The sequence below is a fragment of the Cryptomeria japonica genome, chromosome 9, assembly GCF_030272615.1.
Source record: "Cryptomeria japonica chromosome 9, Sugi_1.0, whole genome shotgun sequence".
In the NCBI taxonomy this organism is placed as follows: domain Eukaryota; kingdom Viridiplantae; phylum Streptophyta; class Pinopsida; order Cupressales; family Cupressaceae; genus Cryptomeria; species Cryptomeria japonica.
In genome coordinates this window covers 597724209-597739051 of record NC_081413.1, presented here as the reverse complement: position 1 = coordinate 597739051, position 14843 = coordinate 597724209, and the positions used below count along the sequence as shown (strand labels likewise).

The window sequence follows — 14843 nt, the reverse complement described above, 5'->3', positions numbered from 1 at the left end:
AGAAACCCTACTGGCAGCTCGTCGACCTGCGGCCCTTCCGTGGTCCCTATACCTCCCAACGGCATTAATGAAGTGGTCACCCGTCGACGGCAAATCCTAAGCTTGTTATCGAGCAAATTTTTAACGAATTTTTGCGAATTTCATAGGATTTTTATAAGTTTGCCAAATATCGAACTTGAAGCCGAAAATTCGGCAAGCGCGGTGACATAGGTTTTCACTGTGCGTTTGTGCTCGTGGTTTCCTCTTTGCCTACCGTTTTCACTTTGCGTCGTGTGTGGTTTCCTCTATGCTCTGCGGAAGACATGCATTTTTAACTTTCGTTTTAGGATTTAAGTGACCCGATACGTCTGGATTTGTGGCTCAAAACGTGGATTCGTTTCAGGAGGAAAAAATCAGAACCCTGTCCGAATCCACAAGGATTCCAAGTCGAATCCAAATCAGATACGTATCGTACCCAGATTTGGGGGAAAAATCTGACGTACCGGTAGTGATATCATATGTACCTATGAGTGGATCCAAACATTTTTTAGGGTTGGTTGTGTCCCAACTTGGAAGGGAACCACATGGATTGTTCCCTTGGTTGTCCTCTATTCCCTCATTGGGAGCTTTGACTATAGATTTTATTTTTTTGACCGTGCTCCTTGTTTGTAGTACCAATCAGCTAGTCCTTTGGCTTAAGTATTTTCCCTTAATTTTTTGCTCTATTTGCATATTTTTCTGCATCCGTAACTGATGTAAACCAGACCTATTCTGTTGCATCTGCTTCTCTTTGTTTTATGAGGTTCCTCCATTGGGTTTCTCTATAGTTTCTATGGAGGATCCTCTGCTATGTTCTCTTGTCCTTTAGCACTTATTCCATTTTAGTAGTCCTGGTTCTTTTGTTGGATTTGACCCTTTCCTTTTCATGCATCTGCTCTTTGGACTTGTCTTCTCCTTGCTGCATTCGATTCAGCCTTATATTATTTTTCTTTCCCATGGTTGTTTGCCCTTTCTCCAAGTGCAGAGTCCCATTTTCCAATTTTTCCTTCATTGCTTGATCCTGCCTTGCTAGGTGGGACATATCTTGGAAAGATGACCATGATCATAACAGTGTAAGGAAATGCTTTCATAGTCAATGAGTTGTTCCCATTCAATTATGTGTAGTTTCAGGTGTATTTTGTCAGGTAAAGACTTTTCTATATCTATAGTTACATAGATTCTTGCATTGATGAGGAAGTCAGCTTTTTGGGTAACTCTCAGTCGTACTGTATTCTCTATAGAGTAATTGGAACAAACATTCATTTAGGAGGAGAGGAAGCCCTATCCATTTGCTTGAAGATTTTCCATGGTGTTTAAAGCTAGAGACAATAGCTTCATAAAGAAGCCCGATTTGTCCCCACACTACGGTCCTCCTTGGACTGCTTGGTTCTTTGCCTCCTTTGATAAATACATTGACATGAAAATAGCTCTATGGCATCATCAAGATGTCAATAGAGCTTACCAGTCTCCTATTTTGTTGAACCTAGAATCTAAGAATTTTAGGGCCTAGGTAGGCTTCAATGAAATGACATATCAATGTTTTCAAAGCCTTTTTTCCCCTATATCCTTCAAACACTGTAGCTTTGGCGGAGTTTCTGTTCATAGGTAGTAATCAATCTCTTTAAGAAAACTGGTGGTTTTATAGGCATGTTGAGTAGATATATTACATAATCATCCAAATAGATCTGACTATATTTTCTTGTGATAGATCAGTCCTTAAGTTTGATAATGAATTTAAAAGGCCAACGTCACCCCACAAGGGGCTTCTTCTGGCCTCTAGTGGATCTAAAGAGTGTTGGTGAGGTGGCTAACAACAAATCTAATAAAGAGTATGTTTAGAGCTGTAAAGTAGAGGACGTAACATGGAGGGAGTATATCCAAAAGTCAAGTATGGTTATGAGGGGAACAAGATATGAAATAACATTTATAGAGGTGGGTCATACAAGGTATAGCAAAGTTGTTGGCTCGGGTTCGAAGAACGGGTACGTTGGTACGGCAAAATTTTGAAAAGGGGTTCGTTGGTACAAAAACTATATATATATATATATGCAGCCTAGAAGCATGAATTAAGATTAGGATGTAACATAGCATCATATAAACAACAAAACCACAATAAACTTGTAATCATAGCATCATGATCATACCATCATAGCATCATGTACATCAAGTTCAATATCAAAATAATAATATCAAGTTCAAGTATCGTTGTTTCAACAATTAAATATCTGCTCTAAGCTGCAATTAATAATGTTTATATTAGAGGAAGACCTAGCAAACTGGAGCTCTTAGAAGAAACCACTGCTACCTACCAACTGTACTCTGGTTGATTAACTTGTGTTGACACCTCCTATGCCTTGCGTTAAGCCTTTTCTATGGTCATCTGGCACTAACATTTTGATTTGAATGTTCTTCACCCCAATGTTGTTCTCTGATCATTAAACCAGTAGATCTGATGCCCATTCACATTGATTAATAATGCTCCAGTTTGGAATCTTAAGGATATTCTAAAGCACTTGGTGGTACTCTTTTAACATTTTGGAGTCTCCTCTCTCACTTTTTGGTATATAGTAAGGCAAAAACAAACTTTTGGAGGATTGAGGGTTTACAAGAATAATTGTAAACCTTGTGGTAAGGAGCAATAAGGTTATTTTTATATAAGGGTGCATGTTGGTGGTATTTGACACCTTGATCAAACTGGGTGTGTTTTGTAACTTGAACATGGTTATGCATGCATTCTTCACAATCCAATCCTCACCACAAATTTAATGTTGTCAGTCAAGTTAGAGACATATTTGTAAGATTTTGAGGTACCAGTTGTTGAAATTAGCCTTTCAGATTAATATAAGAACCCAAAAATCAGAATTAGCTCCTAATTAGATTGTTTGTTGATAAATAGAGATAAGCAAAATGAACACAAAGACACAAGTACCCTGGGAAAACCTCCCTCTAGGAGGAAAAACCCAGCAACAACAGATCCTCAGATCTGATTAGGCAATAACCAATTGAATTTACAATGAGCTTCACACTTGAAGCTAAACTAATCACAGTAATAATTCTAACCTAGGGCACACTGTAATAGAGAGCTTATCTGTCGATGTTACAGTCACAAGAATGAAGTTCGTTTCCCCTTAAATGGAATTTGCAGACCTCCAAAGGTGATCGTTGTGCTCCTGAGCAAGTTCGTTGTGCTACCACTGCGATACCAATAGGGTTTGCTGTGTATTGATGATGTTCGTTGTCTTCTAGATATGTTCGCTGCTCACTGGATATGTTTGCTGTCTTCTAGATGTGTTCACTACTCACTGGATATGTTTGTTGTCTTCTAGATGAAATTCGCTGATCACTGAAGGTAGTTCGCTGCTTGATAACAGAGATAATATTCGCTGAATGTGTATTGTATCTTTAAGCCTTGCAAGTGGCTGGAATATATATGAGGTTCATCTTTTTACTTATCTCTAGGTCGGCCCATTTAACCTTGGGCGCTAAAACCATTTTTGCATATAACAATGATGTGGATAGGTCCACACGTTTGGAGTGTAGGCTTAACTTAGTACATTTCAATATAGGGTCGGCCCTATAATGAAGCATGAGTTTCTTTTATGTTTGGCGTGGAGGATATAAGGGGGCCAGCCCTATTTGTTTTACACATAAATACAATAGATAGGGCCCTGCCCTATAAGGATTCGGATGATGCCTTAAGGCAATCCGAATCCTATTTATTTTTCTAACCTAGTTACAAAATCAACACTCCCTCTTAACTAGGGAGGAAAATAAATACATAACCAAATTCACATGGACAAATCCATGGCATGAACATTTACAAGTTTTAGGATTAGGGCCCAGCCCTAATAGTTCAATCAATATACAATTCGTGATTTGATCACGCAATTACATTACAATGAGCCTTTACATGATCTTCTCTAGCAATGCCTGCTGAGGAAGAAACCAACGCTTCATAACTTCACACTTTCCTAGGAACCTGCATATAACACCATTATCTTTCATATAGCACCATTATCTTTCATCATGCACATCCACAGAGGATGAAAGAGACCTTTCCATATGCACACCTGCAATAATTAATACTCAAAGATATACATAACCATATAACATAGATCATGCACAACCGCAGAGGATACATAAACTTCTCCCAGAGAAGGACAATTTGTCACCTTGCACATCGCAGAGGGTGAACTCACCTTACACTCCGTAGAGGGTGAGAAATAACCACCACCTTGCACTCCGTAGAGGGTGGGAATAACTACCACCTTGCACTCCACAGAGGGTGGGAAATAACCGCCACCTTGCACTCCGCAGAGGGTGGAAAGAACTGCCACCTTGCACTCCGCAGAGGGTTGACTCACCTTGCACTCCCCAGAGGGTGGATGATACACCTAGTGTATCATGGTTAGTATCAAAATAAACATTTTGCAATAATCAAGTAATTCATTTAGACATATCAATTTCATTATCTGAAACACAATGATTAGAACTCAGCATGTCTAGCTAATAAATCCACAACAAATTTCAATCCTAAAATAGAGTTCATCAAATTTGTATCCTTAATAATGAGAAAGTTAGAGTAGACTTTCAAATCTAGATCCGAAGACAATGGCTGAAGTAGGCCTTCATGGATCATGCTTGTAAACCAATAATTTTCAATAGATCAACTGTAAGGATTAGTTTCCTAATACATTATTACTGAAATAAAACAACAAGATCAGAATTTTAACTTACTGATAGATCAACGAACCAATAGATCAAAGGAGGAAATCTTCACGATTTGATACTTCATTTATGTTTGCATCTTCTTGCTCGATCTGAGTTTGACAATCCCTTGCAAAGTGGCTAAGCTTGTTGCATCGGAAGCATCGGATGTGAGATAAGTCTCTTGGTCTCTTCCTTGAATGAGGGGTAGCAGATCTGAAATCTCTATTTCTCTTGAGATCATTCTTCTTCCAATGGTTGCCTTCCTTCTTAGCCAAGAGGACATGTTGCTCATCATAGGGGTTCTTAATCTTTCCTTTTGCAACCAGCCGAGACTCTTCTTGAATGCAATCTCCCATTAACTGATCAAACTTAGGAAGCTCAACTCTGGCACTGATTCCTTGAACAAACGGTTCCCAAGAGGGAGGAAGACCATTAGGGCAGTCATAGATAAGTCACTGTCTTCAACGCTCTTCCCAACTGTAGCAAGCTGATCTCTTAGCTTAGAGATTCTCATGAAGTAAGCAGCAACAGGTTCTTCTTTCTCTAATTTGATGTAAGAGAGTTGATTCCTTAAAGCAAGTATGTAGCTGGTATTGTTGACTTCGTACATCTTTTCCAATGTGGTGAACATCTCCTTAGCGATCTTCTTCAAGGAGATGGATCGCACCAAATGATTTTTGATGGAGTCTATTATTATCCTTTGAGCTTGGAAGTTCTTCTTCTTCCAAGCTTCTTTCTCACTTTCATTCTCAGGTTCCTTAGCATTCTTGCTAACATATTCAGCAAGATCATTCAATGCCATCATTATCCTGACCTTCCAAGAAGAGTAGTTTGTGTGACCTTCCAACCTATCTTCAGCCCTAATATAAGAAGCCATGAGGACTAAACTTTTGAACAGCAGGTTAGATAGGAGCACAAATCTGATCACAACCTCTATATGAACCTAGAGCTCTGATACCATGTTGAAATTAGCCTTTCAGATTAATATAAGAACCCAGAAATCAGAATTAGCTCCTAATTAGATTGTTTGCTGATAAATAGAGATAAGCAAAATGAACACAAAGACACAAGTACCCTGGGAGAACCTCCCTCTAGGAGGAAAAACCCAGCAACAACAGATCCTCAGATCTGATTAGGCAATAACCAATTGAATTTACAATGAGCTTCACACTTGAAGCTAAACTAATCACAGTAATAATTCTAACATAGGGCACACTGTAATAGAGAGCTTATCTGTCGACGTTACAGTCACAAGAATGAAGTTCGTTGCCCCTTAAATGGAATTTGCAGACCTCCAAAGGTGATCGCTGTGCTCCTGAGCAAGTTCGCTGTGCTACCACTGCGATACCAATAGGGTTTGCTGTGTATTGATGATGTTCGCTGTCTTCTAGATATGTTCGCTGCTCACTGGATATGTTTGCTGTCTTCTAGATGTGTTCGCTGCTCACTGGATATGTTTGCTGTCTTCTAGATGAAATTCGCTGATCACTGAAGGTAGTTCGCTGCTTGATAACAAAGATAATATTCGCTGAATGTGTATTGTATCTTTAAGCCTTGCAAGTGGCTGGAATATATATGAGGTTCATCTTTTTACTTATCTCTAGGTCGGCCCATTTAACCTTGGGCGCTAAAACCATTTTTGCATATAACAATGATGTGGATAGGTCCACACGTTTGGAGTGTAGGCTTAACTTAGTACATTTCAATATAGGGTCGGCCCTATAATGAAACATGAGTTTCTTTTATGTTTGGCGTGGAGGATATAAGGGGGCCAGCCCTATTTGTTTTACACATAAATACAATAGATAGGGCCCTGCCCTATAAGGATTCGGATGATGCCTTAAGGCAATCCGAATCCTATTATTTTTCTAACCTAGTTACAAAATCAACACCGGCAGATTTCAAGTGGCTGATTGCAAAAAAAAAAATGTTTTTGGGCACCCAAGCGTCTTGGTTCGCCCTGGGTTAGCCTTGGGTTTGCCTCGGACGAACCAGCTTGCCTGGGCATGAACCCAAGCCGAACCCACAGATGAACCGGACCAGGACCAGTACCAGGCCCTCAGACCAGCGAACCCTGCAACTTAGAGGTATAGTTATCAAAATGCAAAAAAAATAACATCTTTGGTTCTTTATTCCTATGTCCCAAGTTTCTTTAACGATTTCTTCAGATTATAATCTCATTTTTATAATTGCATCAACAATCTCTTCTAAAATATGAATCTAAATTTACATGTAAAACACTACAAGCAATAGAAATATAGATCTGATTTGTTTCATATCAAATGTCATAATAAGGGAAGAAGAACAAGAAGACTAATACATCAAAAGCATAGGAAGTTAAAATTGCTTGATAAAATAAGGAATGATACTTTGGAAAATAGAATTGATTTAGATGAGAAATCAAAATTTGAAACACTCACATGATCTCGAGCAAATTTTTCTGCTCCATCAAAGGCCAAATAAATGTGAGGTGTCTTCTCCATAACAAGTCGAGCAAGGGAAATGGGATTTGTGACAGTAGAAAGACCAGAAACTGCTCCACAACGTTTTGTGACACCATCCATAATACATGCTTCCATCTCAACTGTGCCTTCTGCAGTCAAAACCGATCCCTTACCGGCATTAAAAGTTGGATAGTTTTCAAGTTCACGTACCTGGAAAGACATATTGTTTTGCCATCAAAGACCTGACAACTACCAATCACAAGTTGTAAACAACAAAAAAGGTATCTTATTTCCTGCAACCATACATATCAATAGTTCTTGTGGCTACTTTATTTTTATAGGTATATAGCTTTGAAACAACTCAATTTGAGTAGTAATTGGAAAAAAAAATTCCCTTGTGAGCTTCCACAAGGGAAATCTCATATGTCAAACTGGCATATATCACTTGGTTGTAGCCTAAAAACTAACCTTTACCACTATCTTTGTTGAACCTTTACCAAGTTGAAGTGTCTGAGAAACCCATCCAGTCTGCAGATTAAAAAATAAATTCTGAACATTTAAAAAAAAAAAGAAAAAGAAGAAATATTCACTTTTAAAGTTTTCAAATTCCTGTTTCAAGGAGTTATATTTTTGGCAGTCAAAAAGGATAAACATGTAGCACTCCACTGTTGACACTGTTCTCCATAGCACATGCTGCACTTTGCTATATTACTCAGCATAATTTTGATGACAGGATCTGTTTTTATCAACCTTGCGTTGTATAATTCAATCGTATGATTGGCCCCATTAACCACAATGATACTCCTGACATTTTGTGAACTTGTCGATGATATATTTGCAATTTGATTATGTACTCCAACATGCAATAATATCCTTTGCATTTGATTATGATGCTGTATTTTCATAATTCTTGTCATGTTTACATTAGTGCATTTAATGATTTTAATTCTGATGACAAATCGGTCTAACATTTATACGAAGGGATAGTTATTATTCACTATTGGTTTTTCTTTGCTGAGCAGATGAGACTTACATGAACATGACGTTTCATAGTGTACAGAATTCAGGTGCCCATGACATCTACTTAGTTCTTGGGGCAACCAGACCATTGGGGGAAAAATGAGCTCAAGATGTCATTCTGGCACACACTTCAAGGTAAATGATATATAGGATTTAATAGATAGATGCCATAATAATATTCCACTTTATGTACATATCGTTTTGGTATACAAAATTATCTTTGGTAGAATGATACGTTTAACCTTCTTATGCCTGGTCATCTAACAGATGATGCGGTGGGATGAGGAATAGCAGTATCATAGAAAATATTGAGGCAGCATTGTCCTGATTAAGCATGCACATATTTATGGCCATGTTATAAAATCTTTTGAAAAGCCCAGCAAGGCTAAATGCATTGGAAAAGTTATGTCACGTCATACTCCTTGATAAAGGAGTTTACTAATAAACATATTATTATTTTGTTCAAACTTTAATCTGATTTTTTCTATAAGGAATTGATCCCTTCCCTGTGAACCAAAAAAATGGTCACTTAAGCTAGATCAAGGGAGTCATATAAAAGTTCACTTTAAAACATGTGACTTAAGAGATTTTTTTCATAGTTACTACTTACTAGGGTACTTGTCTCCTAGAGACGGAGACACGTCTCCGGTACCGGAGAGACGTCTCGGGAAACTTCTTGACACATAGGGTGCTTTTGGCTGTCGTCTTCTGCTGTCTCCAAAGTCTCCTAACCAGAAATTGATGTCTCCCGCTAGAAAACTTAAAGCAAAATGCAGTAAAAAGGCAAAAAAAATGTAAAGCAAATAAATAAGATAAGCTTGCAGCAAAGCAAAGTCACAAGGAAATGACTAGTAAGGAAACAGTTTCGCAGGAAGACAAAAATCCATGCAAAGTTATAGTGATCGGATCTACTGACAATGTAGACTTTTTGAGAGGACTAATTTATTGTCATTGTAATTGTCTAAAGAGAAATTGCCTTTACTATTTAGCTGACAATACTGGGTGTGCTCAACACCTATATTATCTTACTTTCACTAAACAATTTAGACTGGCAATGGTATAAGCAGCATAAGCAATTTTAATTTCAGTTATTTCGGTTTTCAAGTTAATGTTAAACTTTACCACTGTTCTTGTTTTCAAAGTTCTCTGTCATGATATTTTTTTGGAAATTATTAATTAATCAAAAAAAATTGGCATCTCCAAGCACTCCCCGTCTCCTAGTAACCTTGGAATTTTTGCTTACACAAAATCATTGATTCTTGATGCATCGCAGTTTGTGAAGTAGATTGGAGGTTCCGGAACATCTCAATGACCTTTCATTCAGGTTGTAGACACCGAATTAGTTAAAAAAGGCAGAATGGTGAAATCGCCACTCACTAAACAAGGCACACATATGTTCGCCACAGCAAGCGCAAAAACTGCCACAGTGAATGGCCATTTGCCGCTGCGATTGCTACTAGTGGAAGAGGTCAAAACATTCTAAGACGGAAGGGAGTGGAATTCAAATGGCTTTTGGATTTGATTTGATTCATTTTATGTTCTTTTCTTCATTTTGGCACCAGGGAGGAGTGTAGGAACACTATATCTATTGTAATTTTCATCTATGTTGTATGTTACACAGTAGTTCTTGAAGGTTGCAATAGAAAGTTGACATAAATATCCATTGGTGATCACAAGAGGCATAACCTCTGTGTTTTATGGATCAAGTGGTATCGAAGCAATATTCTTCAAATTGGAGTGAACATGATATGCCATCAACATGACGATGCTTTAGAGCTCCGTTTCAAGTGGTTGGAAGATGATGTCGTTAGGATCTCAAGTTCAATTGGCACCACCCAGTAAGTTGTATCAGTCTAGTTTAGTTCAATGTTTTGAGTATGTTTGAATAAAATTCAAAAAAAATAAAACTTTTATGTTGCTGGAATATTTCTGGCTTTGTTTTGTTTTTGAATGCGTTTAGTTCAGGTTTTTCCAGAATGAGGGAGAAAAGGGGATGAAGAAGACATCGATGATTGGCATCGCCCAGTTGCTCCTGGTGATGTTCTAGTTAACCTACATAACTTTCTGTAGATTAGTTCCTATAAATAATTTTATTATTGTTACAGTAATAAAGTGATAATTAATAATTATCTCACGGAACGCACCAACCTTGAGCCCCTTCATCTTGTCTCTAACGACTTAAACTCGGCTCTCTTCTTCAGATAGTGCTCTACCTCCAACTCTTTCAATCTACTGATTTCACCATCTGAAAAGTATCCTTCCCTTTCCCTGTAAAATCTTCATTTGCCAGCAAAGAGTCGATCCCAACCTGCTGTCAACTCCTAAGCCCAAATGCCTGGGCCACCTCATCAATGAGTTGTGCTTGATGTCAGATCTGTACTGATATCTTTAAAAGCACTCCTTTGACTTCCGGTCTAGTTTATCCTTTTCTCCCATGGCCCTATCTCTCTCTCCTAAGTCAATTGCTCGTTCCAATTGTTCAGCCATTGCTCTCCCACTATGCCCTGTTTTCTGAAAAGTTCTAGAGCCTGAGTTGTGCTCAATGGTGAACTCCGCATGCACCTTGCAAACTGCTGGGTAAGTCATCTAAAAGCTACGGCTCATATATCTTTTTAGTATGCTGTGATGACCACACCTGGCTCCCACAGATCCATACAAATTGTGAGGCAATCCTCCTCCACAAAATCTATGCACACAAGGCACCTCTTGCATAATAATAGGTACCCGCTCCTGCCACACTATCGAGTCCAAGTGTTCCACCTTCTCAGCAATATCCATAATCACACATCACCCGAGAAATGGGTCTCAGCCTCTCAGGTTCTTTAAAAAGAAATGCAAAGTATAACAAAGATCTCAGTTCTTTTTCACGAAGCAAGTAAATCTGAGCAAATTCTGGAGCCCATGTTACAACCCATACAAACAAGCGACAGAAGTTTCCAATAAAAGAAAATACAGAACCCATCTATTGTAAATTGAATAAAACATAGAGAAAAAAGCAGGGAAAGACATTTAGGTGGAAGAAGGAGCACTCACAACGAGTTCAGACACATCCAGAGCTGAACGGGATTGTCGGAGGGCGGCAACTCCAATTTCAAGGCAGTGGCGAAGGCCAACCTGGGCAAGCTCGCTGCGCTCTGATGTCACGGTACGAGCAATGTCTCCACCTCCTCCATGAAGCGCTATTGCCCACCCCATTGTCACGCTCTTCTCAAACGCAGTCGTTCCTTCTTGCTTTCTTGCAGGACATCTTTAAAAAGGAGTCGGTTAAAAAGAAAGCGAAAGTTTTTTGTTTGATTTAAGGTATGCACGTTACGTTTCGTTTGTAGTACAGTCTCATCTATAACCTAATTTAGTATCTGAAATAAAATTAAAATACAGTTGTGTGTCTGAAATAAGACTGAAATAAAGTACAGATCTGAACTATAAAAAGATCCATAACAGCAGATCAATAAGATGACAGAGACGTTTGGACTTTAAAAATCTTCAAGTATATTCTATTAATTTCGGATGCAAAAGAGACAAATGTTATGCTTGTACTCACCTCCGCCTAGATTCCATCACCTTCTCACTGTATTACATTTTTATATAACTCAAATTTTGTACACCCAATTCTTTCTGGTCCCACCAAACTGCAATGAGAGTAGAGTCGAGAAGAGATGCATCATAGAATATGTAAAGGAGGCCTACATACAGACAGACGTGAGAACAAGACGGCAACAACCCATCATAATAAAACCTAAAAGGACATACTAATAAAACAAACAGAAAACACACACTCTTAAGCTACATTCAAGATTTATGATATAATAAGGGGGTTAAGGGTTTAGTGTTTAGGGTTTAGGGTTTAGGAAGAGAATTATAAGAATTGGTGATTAATTTTGTTGATTTTTGAATAATATTTTTTAAGTTGTTTTCTTATAATAATGTTTAGAGAGTTCAGCATTGCATAGAAAGATATGCATTCTTTAATAAAGAAAAAATATATATTATGATTAATTTTTAAATTTGAAGTCTTATTATTTTTTAAGTTTCAAAATATAATGTGAATATTTTTTCAATATCTGCTTTAGTATTTCGATTTAGTTTGTGCTATAGGATATGTTTAACTTTAAAAGCATCACATATCATGAATATGGAAGTAACCAACATCAAATCATAAAGTGTCATGCAAATCAACAAATAATGTGCAAGTCTCCTATGCACTATTATCAAATACCCATCAATTGAGTTGGGGTTGGCATTATATTATTGAGGGAACTACGAGTTTATATGTGTCTCCCAATTCATGAGTGCATGCCCTACCACAAAATCTTTGCCCAATTTATGAAGGGTAGGGAGAGGTAGTAGTGTAAATGTTCGTGAAGGGTAAGCAAAATTATTAGCACTTAACTAATCAATGTGTAACAAAAAAACCTTATGGCTATCCATATTCAAACTAATTTGTTATCTAGTAATAAGGAGGAATTAACATGAACATGGGAAATCTACATTGATATCCAAGTTACTAGAAATAATATCTTGTTGTGTGATATTTGTAACATCCCTTCATGGACAATTTCATTTTTGCTTATTTGCATATTAGAGATATGATGATAATTATGCAAAGCCTATTGAGAACATCAATTTGATGAATTTTACGAAATAAATGAGTATTAGTATGAACAATAAATGCGTTGTTATATGGATATTTTGAATGGTAAAAAGATTATGTCTAACTACCTTCGTGTGTCTAAGCGGATAAAGGAAATTGTATCACCCTCTAAGAAGGGAGGGTCCAAAGCATCATCAAGGAAGGAGGTGTAGACATGAGAAAAGGTCAAAGTTGCAATCAATACCAAGATTAATGAGATAAGTAACCTAATTAAGGTTTGGCTTTGTTTCTCTAGAATCATTAGGGTTGAGTCAGTATTATGACATTTAGATGTCAAGGTCTTATCAAGATAGATGGTCGAGTCAAGATCGTCTTCCCTATGTTAATAATCTTTAATTTATGTATTTTGACTTGGACTTATAAATTTAATTGATATAAGTAAATGAACTCAAGCTTGGGAATATCTTAGTACTCAACGAATTTTATTAATCAATACTAATAATGTGTATATATATCAGGGAATCTGAACTCACAGACACCCCCATGGCTAACTTGGATCAATTTCTAACCATGATGAATGAAACTCAAGCTAGACTCATGAAACTAGGGAGGAAGAACAAGAATCCCAACATAGGGAGAATTTCAATAGGCATGAAGATACCATACATAATGAGCATCGAGGAGAACACTCGAAAGCTCAAACTGAAGTTGAGATAAGGTATCAGTTGGCTCATGAGTTAACACATAATATGAAGAAGGTCACTCCACCTAAGTTTGAGAGCTTAGTGTCAAGAGACGTCGTTGAAGCCTAGTTGACAAACATGGAGAAGTATTTTGAGATTAGAAATTATTTTAAATACACCAAAGCAAGTTGGGGAGCCTTTTAGCTATCCAAGAAGGCAATCACTTGGAGGAAAAATAAAAAGGCTAAGCTAGGTCTAAAACCAACCCACATAACTATTGGCATTATGGATGAATTGATTATGTGTTGCATTGATGTTTTGTCATTGATGTCAACACTAGCTGTTATGGTTGGTTACTGGCAGATAGGTTTTGGTTACCGACAGACAGATTTTGGTTACCCGCAGACAGGTTTTGGTTACCGACATACAGGTTTTGGTTACAAGTAGAAGATCTAGTGTTACTGGCAAAAGAGACTATCTGTTGGACACTTTCGGCATGTTTGGATCAATGGAGTATGTTTGATTTTATGTGTTACATGTTCCTGGAGCATGTTTTGGTCAGTTGGTATTGACTTGGTAATCGGATGCTATCATACACTCTTGTAAACCCATACCGACATTGGTTTAAGGTTTAACCGGCACAGCTTTCATTGAGGAACCTTGACAGGATGCATAAGTGGTGTTGGTGCGGCTTCTACATGGATTTCAGGATGTTGAAGATGTTCTTTGATCGTGCTTCAACTACTTGAAGACATTGCTTTGACGTGGTGGACCTAGAATAGGTCTGGTACCTATCTAGGTTATGAATCGGTATCATGTTAACGTGTACTCTACATGTTATAGGGATGTTTCGGGATGTTCTATGGATTGGTTATTGTTGTTTTTGTCTTAAGTCGACATGGCATATCATTGTAATATGGATTTATGTAATGATCTTATTGTAATATCTTTTAGGTGGCCAACCTAATTGGTTTAGGCCTTAGGGTTGGTATAAAATGATGTAAGATCTCATTGTAGATCATGGGGAATATGTGTTGTGGTCTTGAAATGCAATATCATATGTGAAGGAGATTTGGTCGATCATAGGTGATCGAATTGGGATTAAGGGAGAGGTTAAAGGCCTTCGGTATTGAGCTTAATTGGGACTGTAATCAGGCATGGTAGATGTTATCTCTGGTGGTTCATTACTCTGGATTGTTATCCATTTATCTTGAGGTGGTTATAACCTCTTTGTAGTCAGTGAGACTCTTTTGTAATGAGCAGTTTGCTCTAGGCAGTGTGCCTTCCTGCATGTGTAGGCCCCTCATTGTATCACATACTTTCTGCAGAAGTATCATCTAACTATGGGTAGGCTTCCCACCATGGTTTTTCCCTTTC

General features: G+C 37.8%; 1 protein-coding gene across 2 annotated transcripts in view; it reads right to left on the bottom strand.

The window, feature by feature from the left end:
- The window catches only part of LOC131074492 (isoaspartyl peptidase/L-asparaginase 1), an 85765-nt gene extending 73835 nt beyond the window's left edge, over nt 1-11930 (bottom strand). The window contains exons 1-3 of one of the 2 annotated variants that reach the window (XM_058011121.2): nt 11734-11930; nt 11226-11439; nt 7149-7382 (exon numbers count right to left, since the gene is read on the bottom strand). In XM_058011121.2, coding sequence (XP_057867104.1) covers nt 7149-7382; nt 11226-11439; nt 11734-11750 — 465 coding nt within the window. In that variant the 5' untranslated portion in view covers nt 11751-11930. The remainder of the gene's footprint in view (nt 1-7148; nt 7383-11225; nt 11440-11733) is intronic. The other variant, XM_058011120.2, reaches the window with a different exon arrangement.
- Nucleotides 11931-14843: the final 2913 nt, after the last annotated feature.